The following is a 19,693-nucleotide window of genomic DNA, read 5'->3' as shown; positions in this document are numbered from 1 at the left end:
CGGCACCGGCCTGTGTGCGCACCTCGCCCAGGTGGGGACGGGCTCGGCTTCCTGCCTTCGCCGCGGGGGCTGCGGTTGCCCAGCTGCACGCGGGGCCCCGCGGGGCGGGCGCGCGCCCCGGGCCGGCATCTGCAGGACCAGCCCGCGGGCCCGCAGCCGGGCGGCGCTCCGGCGCGCAGCGGGTTAAGGCGGCGGGGGCGGCCGCGAGGGGCGGGGAGAGCGCGGCGGCGGCGGCGGGGCTGCGAGAGCCCGCGCCCGGGACCGCGGCGGGGGAAGCGCCGCCCGCGCCGAGAGGCTGGACCTGGAGCCGCCGCTCCGAGCTCGCGCCGGGACCCCGAGGGCTGGAAGATGGCGACAGACGGCGCGAGCTGCGAGGCCGGCTTCTTCCGCGGCCCGGAGGACGCGGCGGGGGCCACGGCGGAGGCGACGGTAACCGAGGTCCCGGGGCGCGCGCCGGGGGGAGTGTGGGCGCGGGCCGGGGTCCCGGGGGGAGCCGGCTCGCTCCCGGGGCTCTGCGGGAACCGGGTCCCCCGGGGCGCCCCTTGCCCGACGCGCCCCTGCCTTGGGGTGTCCTCCTGGTCAGTGGCCGGGTCCCCGGGGGGCGAGGCGGCCGCCTGGGTTGGGGGTCCCCCGGTGCTTTCCGAGCCTGGCGGGCAGCAGCCGGGCCGCCCGGGTCCCGGGCTTCCTACGTGCGGCCGGCGCCCCCTGCGCCCCCTCGGTCGGCCGCGCTCGGCTTCGGCCCGGCCGAGGTGGGCGTGGGTTTCCCGGCAAACTCGACCCCCTCCCCATTGTTCTCTCGCCTCTCGGTGGCGGTGGGCGCGTGCCTCGAGGGTGTTGGGCATCTCTCTGCGGACCCAGGAAAGCAGGTGCGGGGTGCCCAGTGTGCGCGCGCGGGAGGCCCCCGGGCGAGGCCCGGTGCCCAGCGGTGGGCATCGCTGTGCCCTCGCCCCATCCCTGGCCGGCGGTGTTGGGGGGGAGGGTCCTCCTTCTTCTTGAGAAGGCGCCCGCCCGCCCGGCAGCGGTGGAAGCTCAGCACCTGGTACCGACACAGCGGTCTTTGGGGTCCAGAAACCAAATGAGCTTCGGCTCCGCGCTGGTCCCCACTTTCACTCCGGAACGTCCGCGCGCACAGGCTCAGTGGCGGTTTGCAGCCCTGTCTGGAGGGCTGGACCCGCATTTCCTAGGAAAACAAGGTTCTCGGGATTTGGGAAGGAGCTTTGCGGGAGCTGGGAGCTCTGCATAAAGGCAGCTGGGGTGCGCCTGCCACCCAGGGCGCGATCCCACCCGCCAGGTTCCGCCGGGTGCCGGGGGGATGGAGCGAGAGGCGCGTCCCTCAGCTGTTCTGGTGACCTGAGCACAGTCGGTCCCTAAGCAGCAGAGGGCAGGGCCAGCTGTGTCCTGCCAGGGCGGCTTTGACTTCCTCCGTCTCAGTTTGGAGGTGAGGCTTTCTGGAGCGGGAGAGGACAGAGCTGGGGGAAGCCACTGGGACGTGAGAGGAGCCAATCCTGGAAGGAAAATTGAAGCAGAGGGAGGGAGAGAAGGAAGAACGGAGGAGGAGGAGCAGGGCTGCTGATTGCCATTTGTGAAACTGGCAAGTTTTGACTTGAAACTTTAAGAAAAATTGATTTTTTTTTCCCTGAAAAAAAAAAGAAGAGGAGAGCTTTCTTAAGGTTTCAGATGAAATCTGCCCCCTTGTGATGCAGTGAATCAATCCCCTCTGGGAAGAGCAATGAGGAAACTTGCTATCAATACAAGCCTCTCTGGGTCGCTGGGAAGTTGAAATGATTGGGTAGCTTCATCCCCAAGAGATGGTAAAGGGGAGGGAGCGGGAGGAAAAAGAGGTGATGCGTGTGTTTCTTGTTTTTTTTTTTTCAGGAAGGTTGAATTTGTCTGTTTGGTCGACTTAGAACAGGCTTCTTTCTACTACTCTCGGTATTTTAATCACTTGACAAACCAAATAAAAGCACCTGATTTATGGTCTGTCGTTTTATTTGGTTAGATTGTAAACAGAACCATGGATTTTTGTGTTAACAAGGTCCATGTTCCCTTTCTGATGTTGAACATTTCCAGGAGTCTGATATTCAGACTGTGTATAGGTGGGGACTGGATCATTTCACCCTGGTTAGTTGGAGTAGCCGTGGGGAATGTGTGAAAGTAAAGTCCTCTGTTATTTCCATAGAATTCTTTAGGGTTCTGAGAGATGCAGTAAGGATTCTTAATCTGATCGTATTTTAGTTTTTTTTTAATAACTTTTGACTTTATAGTAAAATTTTGATGATGCCTTCTATGCTATTTTTCACTTAACAAGGTATATAGTCTACCCATGTCAGCCACTTGTCTGGTAGACTGATTTCTAAAGAAAATCTAGGTTGAGGAATGCTGTTTGTCATTGTAACTGTTCCTTATCTAATGATTAAAAATCGAAGACATTTTAATGCATTTTGCGTTTGTGGCAACTGAGGGTTTACTTTTTTTTGTTTTAGTGAATAAATATTTTTTTTTGCATTTAAGAGATTTATTTCACTTCAGATATATTTCAGTTTACGTACGATGGATTTTTATATGTGCATTTGACAGTAATGAGCCAATGGAGACTCGGAAGCAGTAGGCTATTTTTGAAAGTAAGTGTTTTTACTAAGTTTCGACCATTTAGATTGTTGCTTAGAGACAAGTTTTCAGCATAATGTGCTTTTCAGTGGAGTGTTTTAAATTTAGTTTGTGATCCTTATTCTTAGCTGTTTAAATCCTGAAAGCATCCCGAGTGTAAAGCTGGGTACCAGCTACATTATTCAGTAGGATCACAATAATAGTTCTTTTGCTGTGAACCATGCCTAGAGACCTGGGTTATTATCAGTGCCTTAGCCAAATGTGACGACTTTTATAGGCTATGTTGCTCTTTCTACTCTGAAAATAACTCCTAATGGGTAAGGCAGTATGGAAAACAGAAAGCTTTTTGCTCTTTATTGTCACCAGAGAATTATTTAAGAGTGAAATGAAAAGGGCGATCTTTTTAGAGCTATGTTTAGGAAGCTGACCAGCATTCTTGCCATCGTGGGCTTTCCTGGAGCAGCTACTGTGCAAAAAGTAGATGTAAATGTTATTGTCATGGTGATCGTGACAAGAAAAAAGCTTCAGCGATGAATTTTTTAAAAAAATGTACAACAGTGATGTTAAAGAAATACACAGCTAGTACCTTTAAATTTTTGTTTTCAGACACAGTGCTGAATGTTAATGCAGTGAAAAGAACCTTCTTAGCCAGTTTTGCGAAGCTTTCTTTAAACTCAATTGAAGTAATATGGCAGCTTTCGAACATTGGAAGTTTCGCAGCATAATTTTTAAGTAGAAAATCATCTAGATTTAACACATATTACTGAATATTTACTGAGATGGAGGCATCATGAGTAACATTTTTGCTGTCTTTGAAGTAACATTCCAATGATAGAAACTGACATATACCAAGGAGTCAAATCAGAGATGATGGAGTCAGGAGAGGTGCCAGTAATTTTCATTAGGAGGCTGAAGGAAGAATTATGGAGAGGATTCCTAGTGGAAGATTCGGGAAACATTCCACATCAGGATGGCATTTGAGCTGGGCCTTGAACAGGGAGATCAGAGCTGGGATTTTTTTTTTAGGATTCCTTGAAAGGTGAACCTGGACCACATGTGAGGGGCTCTCAAAGATGATCATGTAAGTTTTAATTTCAGTATCAATTATGTGCTTCAGAAAAATAGCCTAGAAGCTGAGGAAGTAGACTAAAATACTCCCCCAAGATTAGACTATAATTGCTTCCAATGTGATGCTTTTCACTTTTCTTCTTCTTACATAATAGCTTGCACATATCTGTTTGCACCTGTTGTTTAGACTTTATTATTGTTGTTGGTATCATTGCTATTATTATATTTCTCACAGGAGCAATTTTGTTTAGAGAAAAGCAGTTAATTTATCCTCTCTGTGCTTGAATGCACGCCTAACCTAGATTGCCAGTTGGTTCTATTCTCTTGTGTTTCAGGTGATTTTTCGAGGTGAGAAAATGTTTCACAGACTTAGTACTGAGCCATTGACAAACATCTGCTGTTTATCATATGGAGAGCGAGTCTGTGGCTGGGAGGGGACAGCTTCTTCCTTCAAGAAGACCTGTGTGGGTTTGTTTTTAAAAGCAAGCAGAGGTTGCTTAACACAGTGTCAGGAACATGGTAGGTGTATTTATTGAATGAAGAAAATGTGCACTCACCAAGGAGCTGTGTCATGACAATTAGCGTTGATTGCCTAAGTGGAAAATTTGTGTGTTTTCAGATTCTAATGAAACGATTAGCCTGTGATTTGTAATAATTAACATTATAGATATCACAGATCTTTCCTTGTTTCAGAAGTATGAACCTGATTCTTTTTTTATTTTCATTTGTATGTGGTCCTTTTCTGAGCTGCTTTTGTCAATAGCATTTCAGATATTTTACATATTTTTTTAAAATTTAATATCCAAAATTATTAGTTTTTCATTTATATATTTTTTCTTTTCAAAAATACTGATTGAGGCTGGAAATGTGGTGAGATGCAATCCTCCCATCCTGAATTCTTCTTGTAATAAAATCAAGGCCCAATCACCCTCATAGTGTCAAGACAGAAATACAGGGAAGTTTGGAAACGGGAAGAGGTAATGAAATGAAAAAAAAATGAGCTGGAAGCAGGAGTTGGTAAGGTGTTGGAATCATCTTCAAATGCCCAGAAATATGGAACTAGAATTCCACTTTGAATGTGCCTGGGAGGGATGGGGCAGTGTCTCTCCCTTCTCCCCCACATCCTTTGCCATCTAAGCACTAAGAACATCTGAGTATCGATTTAGAAGACTTCATTTGAATGTATTTAATTGTATTCTCTGTTGGAGCTCCTTTGTAAGACTTATATAACATGGAAAAAGAAACTTGTCTTTTGTCTTTGACAATTACATAATGACATGCAGACCGGTTACAAGATGATGATGGTGATGATGACATTGATAGCAAAGGATTTTTAAATTTTTGTTTTAATTAGTTTTAAATAACTTATACAGAAATGAGTTCATGGTATTAGTGCCATGCACAATATGATGCCATCTCTGTAGAAACCCCGATTTTAAGGGGAAAAAATGTTGTCTGGGAATAAATTCTTAGTAAATAACCAAATAGGTTGAGGATGATTACAAAGTTATTACTTGTCAAGGTGACTCTGCTCTGTGGAGTGAATACTTTTTTGTAAATGATTTGGTTTTGACCTTTTTATCTTTCATTGAAAAGGCAACAAGATGATTCCAAAGACAACAAGATGATTCAGAAGGGCTTTGTAGCTGCAAGACTATACTTATAGCTATCCATGTCTCAGCCCCTTTAGTTGAAAGTTGGCATGCTGACATTTGCCACCTGCAGATAATCCTAGATGATCTTCTTTGGTGCATTATAAGCTTCTTAAGGGACTATTACTGGAACCGGATGCCAGCTCGCACGTGGAGATGATCCATGTTGCATATAGGACTGAGGTAACATTGAGAGGCTGAGTTAGGATGGAAATAAACATTTGTTTTATCTGAACTCTGGTCCTTTTAGTCCAAAGAGAAAGTAGAGATCTGAAAGGAGGAAAAGAGTGGTAGTTGTCCTTAAGAACTGAGTCTGCCATCCCTGACTGAGCCAGTTTGCTGCTTTTCACTCCAGTTTTCTGGTAATACTTAAAATTAGTTACATCCATTACCAGGTTTCCTTCCTGACATTATATTTATTTGTCAGTTTCACCGTCTTCCAATATACTGAGTTATTATTTTCTTGCTCGAAAGACCCCATGCAGGTTTGAAGTCTGTGATCATAGAAAGCTGACCTCAAGTTTTCAGTATGTTGCTTTAAAGGCACATATTATTATTATATTATTCTGAATGGTTTTTGAAGCAGTGAAAGGAAATGATTGAATTATAAGTTACTTAGTTGCCTCTATCATTTACATGCTTTGTAAATAGTAGGGCATTTTATACCAAAAGGAGAGGCATACATGTTAAATAAAATTATGTAAAGATGTAATGCTCTTGTCCTGACACATCTAGAAGAGATGAGAAAATAGAGAGTTAATACGGACCAGTTTAATATAATGAGGAAATACACACTGCAGGACATGATTAATTGCCAAATGAAGTAATAGAACAGACTCTGAGTCTGAATTGAGAGCTTTCTGGAGTGTGGGAAGACACATGAAAGTGGGATTTGAGCTATGTCCTGAAAATGAATTGGAGGAGGAAGTTGTTTTAGGAAGAATAAAATCAGGAATATGCAGACCCTGTCAGGAACACACTTTCCTCTGTGTAGAGAAAAATCAGGAGAACTAATCTCAAACTAAAACGTAGCTTCAGAGATTTGAATAGTTTTAGAGTGTGAATACATGTACTTTTTCTTCATGAAAATCTTCATAATTGTCTATATTCAGATTTTATTAATATTGTAAATGTTCTCCGTACCTAGAAAGTTGGATTTAATTTTTTCATGTTTATGATGCAGTTTTCAAATCTCAGGGTAAGTTTGCTTGCTTTTCCCTCCTTTACAGCCTTTCTTATTCATCCCCCAAAGCATAAATCCTGGGTACACAGAGAGTTCTAAATACATTGTTATTTATTAGAATGCACTATTAAACTGGGGAGGAAATGCATTTCTGTAACTTCTGAGCAAAAAAAGTAAAAAGAATTTTCCTCAAATATTTCTCAAAGTTTGAGGGACTGTCCTAAATGTCCTCAGCCCAGTAATGCAGCCACCCTGCTGGTATGTGAAGTCAGGGCAAATAGAGGCTGGAAGAGATTTTAGAGATCACTTAGTACATTCTCATTTTACTGCTGGAGACCTCAGATCCACAGAGCAGGCCCATCTGCTTCTCAGGGCCCACCTCCCTCCCTCCCATGCGGTATATTCATTGATGAAACATAGGCACAACTCACTAGATTTGAAATTGGAGGAGATGTTCTTGGTGTTTCTGGAAAGAGCCAGAGGACATGCCTGGCTTTGTGTTTGGTCACTAATATTTCATCATAACTGATAAGTTTGGGCAAAGACCTGAGGATCACTTCTGCCACTGTAGCTCATAATATTTACTAAAGCTTTTTGACAAACATCAATGTGCTAACTCCATTAATTCTTTTTTTAAAATCGGTATTGTTGAAACTATTACATTGGTCCTCCTTTCCCCCCCCATTGAGCTCTTCCAGCCCAGCCTTGTCCTCCCCACAGCCCCAGGCCCTCACCACCCCATTGTCTGTGTCCATGGGTTATGCACATATGCACACAAGTTCATTGGTTGATCTCTTCCCACCCACCCTCCCCTGCCTTCCCTCTGAGGTTCAACAGTCTGTTCATGCTTCTATGACTCTGGATCTATTTTTGATCATCGGTTTATTTGGTTCATTAGATTCCACCTATGAGTGAGATCATGTGATACTTATCTTTCTCTGACTGGCTTATCTTGCTCAGCATAATATTCACTAGCTCCATCCATGCCTGTTGCAAATGGTAAGAGTTCTTTCTTTTTTATTGCCACATAGTATTCCATTGTGTAAATATACCACAGTTTTTAAATCCACTCATCTACAGATGGGCACTTGGGCTGTTTCCAAATCTAGCTATTGTAAATTGCGCTGCTATGAACGTAGGGGTGCATATGTTTTTTCTGATGAGTGTTTCAGGTTTCTTAGGATGTATTCTTAGAAGTGGGATCACTAAGTCAAATGGGAGTTTCATTTTTAATTTCTTGAGGGCACTCCATGCTGTATTCCACCGTGGCTGCACCAGTTTGCATTCCCTCCAGCAGGGTATGAGGGTTCCCTTTTCTCCACAACCTCACCAATACTTGTCATTGGTTGATTTGTTGATGATATACATTCCGACAGGTGTGAGGTGATATCTCAGTGTCATTTTGTTTGCATCTCTCGGATGATTAGTGACTTTAAGCATTTTTTCATACGTCTCTTGGTCATCTGTATGTCCACTTTGGAAAAGTGTATATTTAAGTCCTTTGCCCATTTTTAAATTGGATTGTTTGTCTTCCTTTTGTTAAGTTGTATGAGTTCCCTATGTATTTTGGAGATTAATCCCTTATGAGATGTTTCATTGTCAAATATGTTCTCCCATGTAGTGAGGGTCTCTTGTTATTTTGATGACCATTTCCTTTGCCATGCAGAAGCTTTTTATTTTCATGCAGTCCCATTTGTTTATTTTCTCCTTAGTTTCCATTGTCTTAGGAGATGTATCAGTAAACATATTGCTGTGGGAGATGTCTGAGGTGTTACTGCCTATGATTTCTTCTAGGACTTTTTTTTTTCAATCTTTTATTTATTTATTTATTATACATATTTTTTAATTGTTTAAAGTATTCCACATAGTAGTACATATATCTCCTTTTTTCCCCCCATTGCCCTTTCCCCAGCCTCCCCTAGCCCCTGTCGCATGCCTTCATCCCACCTCCCCAGTGTCTTGTGTCCATTGGTTGTGCTTATATGCATGCATGCAAGTCCTTCGGTTGATCTCTTTCCCCCCTCCCCAACACTCCCCAGCCTTCCTGCTGTAATTTCACAGTCTGTTCGATGCTTTACTGACTCTGTATCTATCTTTTTGTTCATTAGGTTATAATGTTCTTTATTTTCCATAAAAGAGTGAGATCATGTGGTATTTTTCTTTCATTACCTGGCTTATTTCACCTAGCATAATGCTCTCCAGTTCCATCCATGCTGCTGCAAATGGTAAGAATTCCTTTTTTTTTTTAATAGCAGCATAGTATTCCATTGTGTAGATGTACCGTAGTTTTCTAATCCACTCATCTGCTGGTGGGCACTTAGGCTGTTTCCAAATCTTAGCTATGGTGAATTGTGCTGCTATGAACATAGGGGTGCATATATCCTTTCTGATTGGTGTTTCTAGTTTCTTGGGATATATTCCTAGAAGTGGGATTACTGGGTTAAATGGGAGTTCCATTTTTAGTTTTTTGAGGAAACTCCATACTATTCTCCACAGTTGGCTGCACCAGTCTGCATACCCAACAGCAGTGCACAAAGGTTCCTTTTTCTCCACATCCTCGCCAGCACTTGTTTGTTGATGATTGCCATTATGATAGGTGTGAGATGGTACCGCATTGTCGTTTTGATTTGCATCTCTCAGATAATTAGTGACTTTGAGCATGTTTTCATATGTCTCTTGGCCTTCCTTCTGTCTTCTTTCAAAAATCATCTATTTAGGTCCATTGCCCATTTTTTAACTGGATCATTTATCTTCTTTTTATTAAGTTGTATGAGTTCCCTATAAATGTTGGAGATTACACCTTTATCAGTGATAACATTTGCAAATATGTTCTCCCATACAGTGGGCTTTCTTGTTCTTTTGTTGATGGTTACCTTTGCTGTGCAAAAGCTTTTTATTTTGATGTAGTCCCATTTGTTGATTTTCTCTTTAGTTTCCATTGCCCTAGGAGCAGTATCAGAGAAGAAATTCCTGCGGCATATGTTTGCGATTTCGCTGCCTGTGGATTCCTCTAGTATTTTTATGGTTTCCCATCTTAACGTTTAAGTCCTTTATCCATTTTGAGTTTATTTTTGTAAAAAATATGGTGTGAGTTGGTGGTCTAGTTTCATCTTTTTGCATGTATCTGTCCAATTTTCCCAAACCATTTATTGAAGAGACTGTCTTGACTCCATTGTATGCTCTTGCCTCCTTTGATGAATATTAATTGGGCATAGTGGTTTGGGTCGATTTCTGGGTTCTCTATTCTATTCCATTGATCTATACGTCTGTTCTTGTGCCAGTACCAAACTGTTTTAAGAACAGTGGCTTTGTAATACAGCTTGATAATCTGGTATTGAGATCCCACCTACCTTGTTCTTCTTTCTCAGGATTGCTGCAGGTATTCGAGGTCTTTTTTTATTCCAGATGAATTTTTGGAACGTTCGTTCTAGATCTGTGAAATATGCCGTTGGTAATTTAATGGGGATTACAATGAATCTATAGATTGCTTTGGGTAGTATGGACATTTTGATGATGTTGATTCTACCAATCCATGAACACGGTATGTTCTTCCATCTGTTTATGTCTTCCTCTATCTCTTTTTTTCAGTGTCCTGTAGTTTTTCGCATATAAGTCTTTTACCTCCTTAGTTAAGTTTATTCCTAGGTAGCTTAATTTTTTTGGTGCGATGGTGAATGGGATTGCTTTTTCAGTCTCCCTTTCTGTAAGTTCACTATTGGTGTAAAGAAATGCCTTAGATTTCTTGGCATTAATTTTGTATCCTGCTACATTGCCGAATTCATTTATTAAGTCTAATAATATTTTGATGGAGTCTTTAGGGTTTTCTATGTACAGTATCATGTCATCTGCAAATAAGGACAGTTTTACTTCTTCTTTTCCAGTTTGGATGCCTTTTATTTCTGCTTCTTGTCTGATCGCAATGGCTAGTACTTCCAGTACTATGTTGAACAGGAGTGGTGAGCAGGGGCATCCCTGTCTTGTTCCTCTTCTTAGGGGAAATGGTTTTAGTTTTTGCCCATTGATTATGATGTTGGCTGTGGGTTTGTCATATATGGCTTTTATTATGTTGAGGTATGATCCTTCTATTCCTACCTTGGTGAGGGTTTTTATCAAGAAAGGGTGTTGTGCCGAAACCGGTTTGGCTCAGTGGATAGAGCGTCAGCCTGCGGACTGAAAGGTCCCGGGTTCGATTCCGGTCAAGGGCATGTACCTGGGTTGCGGGCACATCCCCAGTAGGGGATGTGCAGGAGGCGGCTGATCGATGTTTCTCTCTCATCGATGTTTCTAACTCTCTATCTCTCTCCCTTCCTCTCTGTAAAAAAAATCAATAAAATATATTAAAAAAAAAAAAAAAAAAAAAGAAAGGGTGTTGAATTTTGTCAAATGCTTTTTCTGCATCAATTGATATGACTGTGATTTTTATCTCTGAATTTGTTTATTTGATGTGTCACGTTTATTGATTTGCGGATATTGTACCATCCTTGCATCCCCAGGATAAATCCTACTTGGTCATGGTGTATGATCTTTCTGATGTATTGCTGGATCCGATTTGCTAGAATTTTGTTGAGTATTTTGGCATCTATGTTCATGAGGGATATTGGCCTTTAATTCTCTTTCATTGTGTTGTCTCTATCTGGTTTTGGTATTAGTGTGATGCTGGCTTCATAGAATGAGCTGGGAAGTGTTCCTTTCTCTTGAATTTTTTGGAATACTCTGAGGAGGATATGTTTTAGTTCTTCCTTGAATGTTTGGTAAAACTCCCCCATGAAGCCGTCTGGGCCCGGGCTTTTGTTTGCTGGGAGCTTTTTGATGACTGCTTCAATTTCTTCCATAGTTATTGGCCTATTGAGATTTTTAGAATCTTCCGGATTGAGTTTTGGAGGATTGTATTTTTCTAGGAATATGTCCATTTCCTCCAGATTGTCTAGTTTGTTAGAGTAGAGTTGTTCACAATATTTTTTAACAATTCTTTGAATTTCTGAGGGGTCTGTTGTTATTTCGCCTCTTTCATTTCTGATTTTGTTTATTTGAGTCCTCTTTCTTTGCTTCTTGGTGAGCCTGGCTAGAGGCTCATCAATCTTGTTTATCCTTTCAAAGAACCAGCTCTTGCTTTCATTGATCTTTTGTATTGTTTTTTTGGTCTCTATGTCATTTATTTTTGCTCTGATCTTTATTATCTCCTTCCTTCTGCTCACTCTGGGCTTTTCTTGTTGCTCTCTTTCTAATTCTTTGAGTTGTAGAGTTAAATGATTTACTATGATTTTTTCTTGTTTTTTGAGGTAGGCCTGTAGTGCTATAAACTTCCCTCACAGGACTGCTTTCATTGTGTCCCATAGATTTTGGATTGTTGTGCTGTTATTGTCATTAGTTTCCAGGGTGTTTTTAATTTCTTCTTTGATCTCATTGATAACCCAATCATTATTTAGTAGCATGCTATTCAGCTTCCAAGTGTTTGAGTTTTTTGGATTGTTTTTATTGTAGTTTATTTATAATATTATGCCATTTTGGTCTGAGAAGATGCTTGGTATGATTTCAGTCTTCTTGAATTTGGGGAGACTTTGCTTGTGACCCAATATGTGGTCTATTTTTGAAAATCTCCCATGTGCACTTGAGAAGAACGTATATTCCGTGGCTTTGGGGTAAAATGTTCTGAAGATATCAATTACGTCCATTTGATCTAGTGAGTCATTTAGGATTGCTGTTTTTTTGCTGATTTTTTTTCTAGAGGATTTATCCAGTGATGTCAGTGGTGTGTTTAAGTCCCCTACTATGATTGTGTTGTTGTTGATCTCTCCCTTGTTATTTTCCAGGAGGCTTTTTATGTATTTGGGTGCTCCCGCATTGGGTGCATATATGTTTGTCAGGGTTATATCCTCTTGTTGTATCGATCCCTTTAATATTATGAAGTGACCTTCCTTATCTCTTGTTATGGCCTTCACTTTGAGGTCTTTTTTTGTCAGATATAAGTATTGCTGCCCCAGCTTTTTTTCATTTCTATTTGCCTGAAAGATATTTTTCCATCCCTTCACTTTCAGTCTGTGTGAGTCCCTTGTTCTGATGTGGGTCTCTTGTAGACAGCATATATGTGGGTCATGTCTTTTTATCCAGGCAGCCACTCGATGTCTTTTGATTGGAGCATTTAGTCCATTTACGTTTAAAGTTATTATTGAAAGATACTTGTTTGTAGCCATTTCTATTTTTTTTAGCCTGTTTTCTTTCTTAGCTTTTCATTTCTTCTTTTTACACCAGTCCCTTTAGCATTTCTTGCATTGCTGGCTTGGTAGTGATAAACTCCCTTAGCCTTTTTTTGTCTGCAAAGCTCCTGATTTCCCCTTCAATTTTGATTGATAGTCTTGCTGGATATAGTATTCTTGGATTCAGTCCTTTGCTTTGCAACACTTTGTATACGTCCTTCCATTCCCTTCTAGCTTGATGTGTTTCTGTTGAGAAATCATTTGATAATCTGATGGGGGATCCTTTGTAGGTAACTCTCTGTCTCTCTCTAGCAGCCTTTAAGATTCTCTCTTTGTCTTGTACATTTGCCATCATTATTATGACGTGTCTTGGTGTGGGTCTCTTGGGGTTCATCTTGCTTGGGACTCTCTGTACTTGTGTAACTTTTTTCTTCCCCATGTCTGGGAAGTTTTCTGTCATTATTTCTTCAAATAGATTTTCTAATCCTTGCTGCTCTTCTTGTCCTTCTTGCAGCCCTATTATGCGTATGTTACTTCATTTCATGTTGTCCCAAAGCTCCCTTAGGCTTTCCTGCTTTTTAATTTTTTTCTCCAGTTGCTGTTTAGATTGAGCTTGTTTCTCTGCCTTATCTTCTAACTCACTAATTCGGTCCTCTGCTTCTTCTAGTCTGCTGTTGAAACTTTCCATGATGTTTTTGATTGTAGCTATATCACTTTTCATTTCTTCCTGATTCTTGTATAGGTTGTTGATTTTCTCATCCATCCAGTGAATGAATTGTACAACCATTACTCTGAATTCTTTTTCTGTCATGTTGCATGCTTCAATCTCATTAATTTCCTTTCTTGGCGACTCCTCATTTTCTTTCCTCTGGGGGTTGTGTCGTCTCCCCATTCTGATTATCTCCAGATGGTTCAAACGTCGAGTTGCGTGGGCCTGGGCCATGTGCAGTGGGAGCTTTGCACCACCCTAGTGTCACTGAAGAGCTCTGACACTAAGATGTGTGGTTGTGGTGGGTTGGTGGGAACCAGGCTCGCTCAGAGTCAGTGTTACTAGCGCTCAATGTGGCCTCGTGTGTGCCCTTAGAATCAGGGACCCTGCCTGCACAGTGCTGAAACAGAGACCCCCCTGGAGCGTGTTGAAAATCATCGCCCCCTAGCGTGCACCAGGAGTCAGAGTTCCCCAAGAATCCAGTATCAGAGTCTCTGTTGCTTAGCGTGGCCTCACATTGAGAATCAGGGTCCCTGTGTGCACATGCACCAAGAATTGGAGCCACTGGCTCTTAGTGTGAATGCACAGGGAATCGGGATCTCAGGAGCAGGTGATAAGAAACACAGTCAAGTCACTGGTGCTTGGTGCTGCCTCCTGCCGGAGAATCGGGGTCCCGGGGCCCGTGCTGCGCGGGACAAGTTCCTGGTGTTCGCGCGATTGCTCCCAGGCCAAGGCTCCTGTATCTGGTGCTGCGCGGCACCCGTTCCCTGTGTTCTCCCACTTCCAGGCTAAGGTTCCTGTAGCAGCACTGAGGCCGGGCAAGGGGTGGGTCTTTCAGTTACTATGGCGCTGCCTGCAAGCCTGCGGGGAGGGGGATGGGCTCTGCTGCTCATGGATCTGCCGTGGGGATTTCTGGACTCTTGGTGTTCGTGGGTCTGTAGCTGTGGTCGCAGGTCTCTGTCCCCAGTGGCTGCAGGGTCCTGGTTTGCGTCTGAGACCAGACTGGGTGGTGCTGGAGGCCAGGATCTTAGTCTCAAGCAGCTCTGTTTCTCAAGATGGCGTGGTCTCTGTGCCCGTGCTGGCCACCCAGGAGTCTCTGCGCAGGGAGCGGGGCTCCGCTGTCTAAGACTGCCCGGTTTAGCAGCCCCTTAGAAGACCTGCAGAATCTAACTGTCCCTAGCTCTAGCTCATACACGCACGCACCACACACGTCCACACACTCCTCTATCACTCCCTCGCGCTCTCACACCTAAACAATACTTTCTTAGTGATTTCTTCCTCAGTACTTTAACTGTCCTTTCGTTCTTTTATTTTTCTCTTTCATGGATGCCATGTTCTTTGGAAGCTTGTTTAGACCAAGTTAATGGCCTTTTAGGCTTCCTCCACGTGAATAGGAGTTTACTTTTTGAATAATAAGAATTATATTCAAAATATAATTATTTTTCAAAATATAATTATATCTGGGAGGCATCAGGGTTTTAGAGATGCTTAGGTGGGGGATGGCCAAAAAAAGGTTGGGGACCACCGGTCTAATGTATGTGCAAAAGGAAACTATTTTAAAAGGAAAATCCTACAGTCTTCCTTTGAAGAAGCAGCTATTTCTGGTTTCTTTCCCCTTAAATTATTATAGCCTTCCAGAAGAAGGTTCCTTTGAAATTGAGAAGGCCAGTTTCTGATCATGCCTGTTTGAATGCCCCCGGGATCATTTATGGGGCTTTCCGTGTTTACTTCTGTGATAAAGGGATGGTGTAGGGTCAGGTGTATAAGTGCTAAAGTAGTTCTTATTAGCTGATTGATAGAATGGCGGTATTTTTCATCTGGAACGTTTGTACAGTGCCACTAAGTGTGTAGACAAGTCAGGCCCTTAGCTGTAGTTCTGCCATTTCCTGGTTGCCTGATCTGAGCACATTATCCAACTTCTCTGAGTTGTGGTTTTCTTAACTGATGCATAGGATGATTTCTTACAGAATAGATTTGGTTCTTTGAGAATACCTTGGAAACCACTGGGTGCCATACAAATGTGAAGAGACCTTTCGGTGGATGGGCCAATACTGTAACCATTTAGTCACACCGGCCAGGGCCTTCAGGATTTTTTAATGTTGGCTGAATAAAAAGGTAGAACACTTTGTGGCCCAAGGAACACACATCTGTGGGCCAGATTTGGCTGTAGGCTGCCAGCTGATGGCCTCTGCTGCTGTGTTCTATAAACATGACCTGTTGTTATTGGATGTTCTGGAATTTAAATAACCTTCCAGGGGCCTTTCCATTAGGGCCCTTCTAGGAGTATTTTCTTGTGCTCTCTTGGCTATCCTTGCAGTGTCTCCCCAATATACTCTGGGCCTGTTTTGTTACAAATTCCAGGGATTTTCAGTTTGCGTCTCCATTTGAAGATATTCTGAACCTAGATGTGCAGGCAGGCTGGGAAAACGGATCTCCCTAACGGAGAGATTCACTATGTTGGTGTGAATGGTTTCTACCCCTCCTTTTTTTGAAGGTCAGAGCATAGATTGTCTGCTGCCAAACAGGCCCCGGTGTTTCTTGAATTTACTGAGCCACTGGGACAAAAGATGATCTATTGCAGCCATGGGCAAACTGCGGCCCACGGACCGGATCCGGCCCGTTTGAAATGAATAAAACTAAAAATAAAAAAGACCGTACCCTTTTATGTAATGATGTTTACTTTGAATTTATATTAGTTCACACAAACATTCCATCCATGCTTTTGTTCTGGCCCTCCGGTCCAGTTTAAGAACCCATTGTGGCCCTCGAGTCAGAAAGTTTGCCCACAACTGATCTATTGCATACCTGTGCCGTGTGTGTGTGTGTGTGTGTGTGTGTGTGTGTGTGTCTGCAGATCTGTGTGTGTTGGGGTTGGGTAGAGCATGTTCCTTCTAAAGGGGCTGCATACATGGACATGTGTGTTGTTCCTAAAAATAGTTTTTTCATCGTTTTTTAAAAATTTGTGTTACAGAAAAAAGAGTTTGACGTGGACACCCTCAGTAAATCAGAACTCCGTATGCTCCTCAGCGTGATGGAAGGGGAGCTGGAGGCCAGAGACCTGGTCATTGAGGCCCTGCGGGTAAGAACTTTCCAGCGCCGAGTCCCATTGCTATGGCAACTTATTTTTTCAAAAGGCCAATGGTGAAGCTTCTTCTTCTTAGTTTTTCAATCATGTAGATTTGAAGTGTTTCATCATGTTAAAATGTGCACTCACTCCAGACATCAACCCGTAATCTTCGTAAATCCAAACACTGAAGTTATGGGAAACTTGAAAATTAAGTGCTTTTGGTTCCCCAGTCCTTTTATGTTTCATGCATTTATTTGGTTAAAGACATAAGTTTTCATAATATTGCTAATTTGGTATCTTACATGTATTATGAGGTCAGTAAAGAAAAATTAAGAGAATCATTTGTAAAAGATATTGCTGATAATAGAGCCTTTTCCTTCCTATATAAATTATAAATTCTTATTTTCAGAAACTCAGAAGAGTTAAAAACTAACTGTTTATATATATCTTCAAATGGTTTTGTTACTTTTTCATTTTATCTTACAGTAATTTTGAAATTTTTATAGTAGCTTGTGAAGCATTATATTCTAACATATTTCTTAAATACCTTAATACAGTTTGTTGTTGTTTTTTTAAAAATGTTGTTAAACTTTCTCAATGAAGAATTTTCTAACTGGTTGTTCCCAATCTTTCACTTGTTTTGGTTTGTGAGCCAAAGTTAAACTTTTTTCCTCTCTCTCTTACACTTAGCACTTTGTATGCAATCAGGTCTTTCCTGGCTCTTGGTCATTTTGACACGATGGGTATATTTATTATACATTGAGTATGGATATCTTTTCTCACCAGGGAGTGCTGGGGTCCAACACCAGCAGGTCCAGGGATCCCCAAAGGTGTGGACGGAGTCGGCAAAGAATGAATGACATGGAGGCAGCGTTCAGTTGACCAGCATGGTTGGGTTCTCTCGCCTGGTTCTATCCAAGATTTGTCCGGGTTCTCTAGTCAGGTTCTCCAGCCAGGTTCTATCCAGGTTCTCCAGCCAGGGTCTGTGTAGGTTCTCTTGCCATGTTCTGTCTAGGTTCTCCAGCCAAGTTCTGTAGTCAGGTTCTGTCCAGGATCTTTTGCCATGTTCTCTCCCTAGGTTCTGTCTCTAGGTCCTGTGTTCTGCTGTCTTGTTACATCTGTATTTATACCAGTTGATTTTAATCCTATCAATTTCAATTCCAAAGGTTAGGGCGTTTCTTATCTCCATTCCAGGGAGTAAAAGATTATGTAGCTTAAGCGTGATTGTTCGTAGTTAAAGTGATTAACTACCTGCCTGGCACTTAGTTAAGGGGTTTCACTCCCTCCTTAACTTCAGGGGAAAATCCCCACCTGGGGAAACAACCTTTCTCGGAGAGGTGACCTTGGCCAAAACACATAGTGCTAAGGGGAGCAAACACATTAAGAACAGTATGCTATATATGCCAGGTCCCTTGAAACACATGCTGTGCAGATGTTTCTTCCCTGCAGCAAGGATGGACTGGCTCCCGGCAAGGGAGTACTTCCTCAAACTTTGCCTTAGGGAGTTCATTTTAACACATAAAAATCTGAGGAATGTCAAAAAATCGTTGCCTCCGATTAGCACTAATATGGTGGGGGCAAGAGGTAATAGTGGAGGGTGGTCAGACATAATGGAGAAGGTGGATATGCTGAGAATCCAGGTGTGGGGAAGGGGAGACACAGTTCCTGAAAAAGACTTCAGTACATTTTCACAAACTGAAAACTAATACAATGGGGATATTGATTATTTCTCTGTCTGATGACAGAGCATGATTGCCTCGGAAAAATGGGAGTATAGTTATATCATCTGTAAGCCAGTGTTTCAGTTGAAGGTGTTGCTTTTTGAATGACAGGCGTTGCTAAGTAGACGTGGGCAGTTGGTTATGAGAGGTTTTCGTCCTGCTCCACATTTGGAGTGTTTGCATTGCTTGCCGATGTATATTTTCTTGAATGAACTTGTGGGAGAAATGCTAAGGCAAGTGTATCACTAAATTGTATGACCCCCAGTCTAGGAGAGAACAGGGTGCCATCACCTATAAGGCCAATAGGTAGCCTCTTGAGGCCAAACGGATGTGAAGGTTCCAGTTCTGCCTTAGGTATTTTCTTCCTTTCCTTCTTTTTTCAAATACATGATTTTCTTAAAGTTGATTTGAGAGCGAGAAGCATCGATGTGAGAGAGAAACATCGCATCGATTGAACCAGCAACCTTTTGGTGCACAGGACGATGCTCAACCATCTGAGCCATACGGGGCAGGGCTGCTTTAGTTATTCTTCTGTCTGTCTCTATTAACCTGTAAAAGGCATCATCGCCATGACATTTTCCACTGCTCCCACAGATGTTTAAGAGTGTAGTGGAGTCCGTGCTTTTATGTATTACCTTAGCAACCACATGTATTTCTCTTTTTAACTTAATTGCAATACTTTCAAACGTAAAAGTAGAGGTTAAGAGTTACTTAGGATCAGGGCTTGCCAAAGTGAAAGTTTTTCACAGAATTAAGGAATGTTGGAGATGCAAGGCGCCTTACATATTTTAGGTCAATGTTTTCCATCCCTATCAGTTCTAGTGTTTCATTTTCATGAAGTACTTTGTATTACTCTTGCTATCCTGCAATGAAATTCGTGGATAATTGCATGTGTAAGTAGGTTGTGTTAAAAGTAACCAATATATCGTCCTAATTGTGATAGAAAGTAACAGGAAAAAAACTGATAGCATAACATTGTACATTTCATTATATAAGTGCTCGGGCATGATTCTACTGGAAGACATGAAAAGGTAGGTAGCTATTTGCACCTCTTAACAGGGTTGCCATGAATGCAACTTTTGTAGAAGAATCCTGATCCAGATGTGCCATATTGTTGACTCAGATACAGTGAGCAGATTTGTGGGGGGTGAGGTGAATTTTCTGAAATAGTGGTGATTCTTGGTAAACTTCATACAGAAGTGCATATTTTTAAAAATTTATCTTTATTGTTGAAAGTACTACTAGTACAATGGGGTACTTTTTCCCCGTTGCAGAAGTACATATTAACATGAGAGTTGAGTCCCTGGAAAATTCAATGTTTGTTAAAATTGAAATATGTGAAAAGGTGGTCCTCTCTAGGCTCAAATAGTCATACTGAAAGTTCAAGTGAAAGGAATGAACAGAAGGACATTTGGAAGTTATTGGGGATGTTACTGGATGTATGGCAGACCCCTAGCTCCGCCCCCTGGTGCCAATCACTGGGAAAAGTGAA

At 42.4% G+C, this 19,693-nt stretch overlaps 1 protein-coding gene across 1 annotated transcript in view; it reads left to right on the top strand.

Moving 5' to 3' along the window:
- Positions 1 to 299: 299 nt before the first annotated feature.
- Positions 300 to 19,693, top strand: part of CTTNBP2 (cortactin binding protein 2) — a 168,906-nt gene continuing 149,512 nt past the window's right edge. Inside the window, 2 exon segments of the mRNA XM_070425002.1 lie at positions 300 to 429; positions 16,385 to 16,492. Of these exon segments, the coding sequence (XP_070281103.1) occupies positions 349 to 429; positions 16,385 to 16,492 (189 nt within the window). The 5' untranslated portion in view covers positions 300 to 348.

The sequence above is a fragment of the Myotis yumanensis genome, unplaced genomic scaffold (assembly GCF_028538775.1).
Source record: "Myotis yumanensis isolate MYYU_CA2020_CCGP unplaced genomic scaffold, mMyoYum1.0.hap1 SCAF_9, whole genome shotgun sequence".
In the NCBI taxonomy this organism is placed as follows: domain Eukaryota; kingdom Metazoa; phylum Chordata; class Mammalia; order Chiroptera; family Vespertilionidae; genus Myotis; species Myotis yumanensis.
This window is presented reverse-complemented; position numbering and strand designations above follow the sequence as displayed.